Source organism: Herpailurus yagouaroundi, unplaced genomic scaffold (assembly GCF_014898765.1).
Source record: "Herpailurus yagouaroundi ecotype Mexico unplaced genomic scaffold, PumYag 67492, whole genome shotgun sequence".
Lineage (NCBI taxonomy): Eukaryota > Metazoa > Chordata > Mammalia > Carnivora > Felidae > Herpailurus > Herpailurus yagouaroundi.
In genome coordinates, this window is record NW_024420300.1 from 1825 (window position 1) to 4449 (window position 2625).

The 2625-nt window shown below is 40.2% G+C and overlaps 1 protein-coding gene across 1 annotated transcript; it reads left to right on the forward strand.

Moving 5' to 3' along the window:
• Positions 1-522: 522 nt before the first annotated feature.
• LOC121025032 (olfactory receptor 52A1) lies at positions 523-1461 on the forward strand. The gene has a single exon (XM_040467377.1). It carries the CDS (start codon positions 523-525, stop codon positions 1459-1461), a length of 939 nt encoding a protein of 312 aa, XP_040323311.1.
• Positions 1462-2625: the final 1164 nt, after the last annotated feature.

The following is a 2625-nucleotide window of genomic DNA, read 5'->3' on the forward strand; positions in this document are numbered from 1 at the left end:
TAAAATATAAAACTTATGGAGATTTATCTACTAATGTACTGGTCAGAGTCAGATTTGTTGATCCAAAGTGTCAGTTCCAGACCTAGACACAATGGAAAATAACAGAATATTATCAGGTAGTTGGAATGTGGAATATGGAGATTCGTCAAACTCTGCTTGAAATGTCATTTCCAAGCAAGTTTAACAGGTATAATTATTGTATCCCCAGGTGCAGAGGCACAAACCAGAGAGATCAGCAGATACTCTGTTACCCACATGATCTGGCTGGTTGTGATGCAATTGACTTGCCTTCTATGTAACTTCTCAGTGTGCTACATTACTCGTGGATGTCCGTTCTGAAAACACAATGTGTATCGGCGGATCATTTTCCTTCCAAAATATAAATAAGAAGGATGATATGATCTTAGAGTTCTGACAAAATCAGAGACCTACTATGATGACTTTATACAAACAAGAGTAGAGGAGAAGGGTGCCACTGCCTGAGAAGCTTCTTTCATTTGTTTCTGGAAGCCCAAAGACATTATGTCCACTTCCAACATCACAGTCTTCATGCCTTCTGTGTTGACGCTGATAGGGATCCCAGGCCTAGAGACTGTGCAGTGCTGGATTGGGATTCCATTCTGTGTCATGTATCTCATTGCTATGATTGGAAACTCCTTGCTTCTGATCATCATCAGGTCAGAGCGCAGCCTCCATGAGCCCATGTACATTTTCGTAGGCATGCTGGGAGTCACAGATATTGCGCTTGCTACCACCATTATGCCCAAGATGCTTGGAATTTTCTGGTTTCATGTGCCAGACATTTATTTTGATTCCTGTTTGCTTCAAATGTGGCTCATCCACACATCTCAGGGCATAGAGTCAGGCATCCTCCTGGCCATGGCTCTGGACCGTTATGTGGCCATCTGTTATCCACTAAGACATCCTGCCATCGTCACGCACCGCCTAGTCACCCAGATAGGGGCAGTGGTAACACTCAGGGCCGCTTTCCTAGTAGCCCCATGCCTAATACTGATAAAGTTCCGGTTTCAGTTTTACCATACAACCATCATCTCCCACTGCTACTGTGAGCATATGGCCATTGTGAAAATGGCTGCAGAAAATGTGCGAGTCAACAAAATCTATGGCTTGTTTGTGGCATTTACAGTTGCAGGGTTCGACCTCACATTCATCACTTTGTCTTATGCACAGATCTTTTCCACTGTTTTTCGTTTGCCCAAGAAGGAGGCTCGGTTGAAAGCATTCAATACGTGCATCGCTCATATGTGTGTCTTCCTCCAGTTCTACCTCCTTGCCTTTTTCTCCTTCTTCACACATAGGTTTGGTGCTCATGTTCCCCCTTATATCCATATCCTCTTTTCTAGCCTCTACTTGCTGGTCCCCCCATTTCTCAATCCACTTGTCTATGGTGCCAAGACCAAGCAGATCCGCATTCACCTGGTAAAGATGCTCTATTCGTAAAATTCACTGTGATTAATTCCTTCAACCTCCGCATTCAATCTCTCAAAATAAATATAACATTTAAAAAGCCACATTACTGCAATGCTTCAGTTTTGTATATTTGTTTTGCGTAATTTGTCCGCATTTTATTGTTTTCACATCATTATACCCCATGACAACTATTATTTGGTCGGTTTTGGGATGCTACCACCTAATAAGAAGAATAAACGTAAAGATTAAAATAGTGAAAATATATTGTTTCCTTTCCTCTTTTATTTTTTATTTCCTGGTTGAGTTTCTTCTCTATGGATTCTTCTCCAGAAGGATTCATAAATATGCATCTATCACTGAAATCAAATGCAGCCAACCTCTTTGTTTTAGAATGTGCAGGTACTCAAAGAAAACAAGGTGTTCATGTGGGTTGAACTTTTTGTCACCTAAACAGGTTTCTTTTGAGAAGGTGTATTTTAAGCATATTGTGCTAAGAAACAAACAAAAAGCAAACATGTACATAGAAGCCAAATCTTTAAGGATGTAATGAGATAAAAATATCTAAGGGGCACCTGGGTGGCCTAGTCAGTTAAGCCTCCAACTAAGTCTCAGGTCATCCCTCAATCCATGGGTTTGAGCCACATGTAGGGCTCTGTGCTACAGCTCAGAGCCTGGAGCCTGCTTGAATTCTGCGTCTCCCTCTCTGTGCTCCTTCCCTGCTTGTGCTCTGTCTTTCTCTGTCTCTCAAAAGTAAATAAACCTCATTTTTTTAAAAAAATAGAACAGAATACTACTAAAAGAAATAATTAGAGAACAAAAAGATAATTTGTAAATTAAACAGCCATATGAGAAATAAAAGAAAAAACAATGAAATTCTCAGAAGTTAGATATAAGAAAGTAGAACAGAAGGACAAGTGTTAAGTATGGGGGCTGGGATGAAAAACTATATAGGGCCAATCCAAGAACACCAACATATCACTAAACTGGAGTTCTAGAAAGTCAGGGAAGATAAAATTATAGGTGGACTGTAGTAGACCAGGAACATATTAGAAAATTATACAAGACTATTCCAAAAACCAAAGGACACAAATACAAATTGGGAGAATCCACCATGTACCCAGGGAAAAAAGAACACAATTTCGAGTAAGTTAAGAAAATGAAAAGCCTATGGCTACAGTGGCAGAAAGTATTTGC

What these genes read in the sequence shown, in the direction of transcription:
- LOC121025032 (XM_040467377.1), top strand. Translation starts at nt 523, where the DNA reads ATGTCCACTTCCAACATCACAGTCTTCATGCCTTCTGTGTTGACGCTG.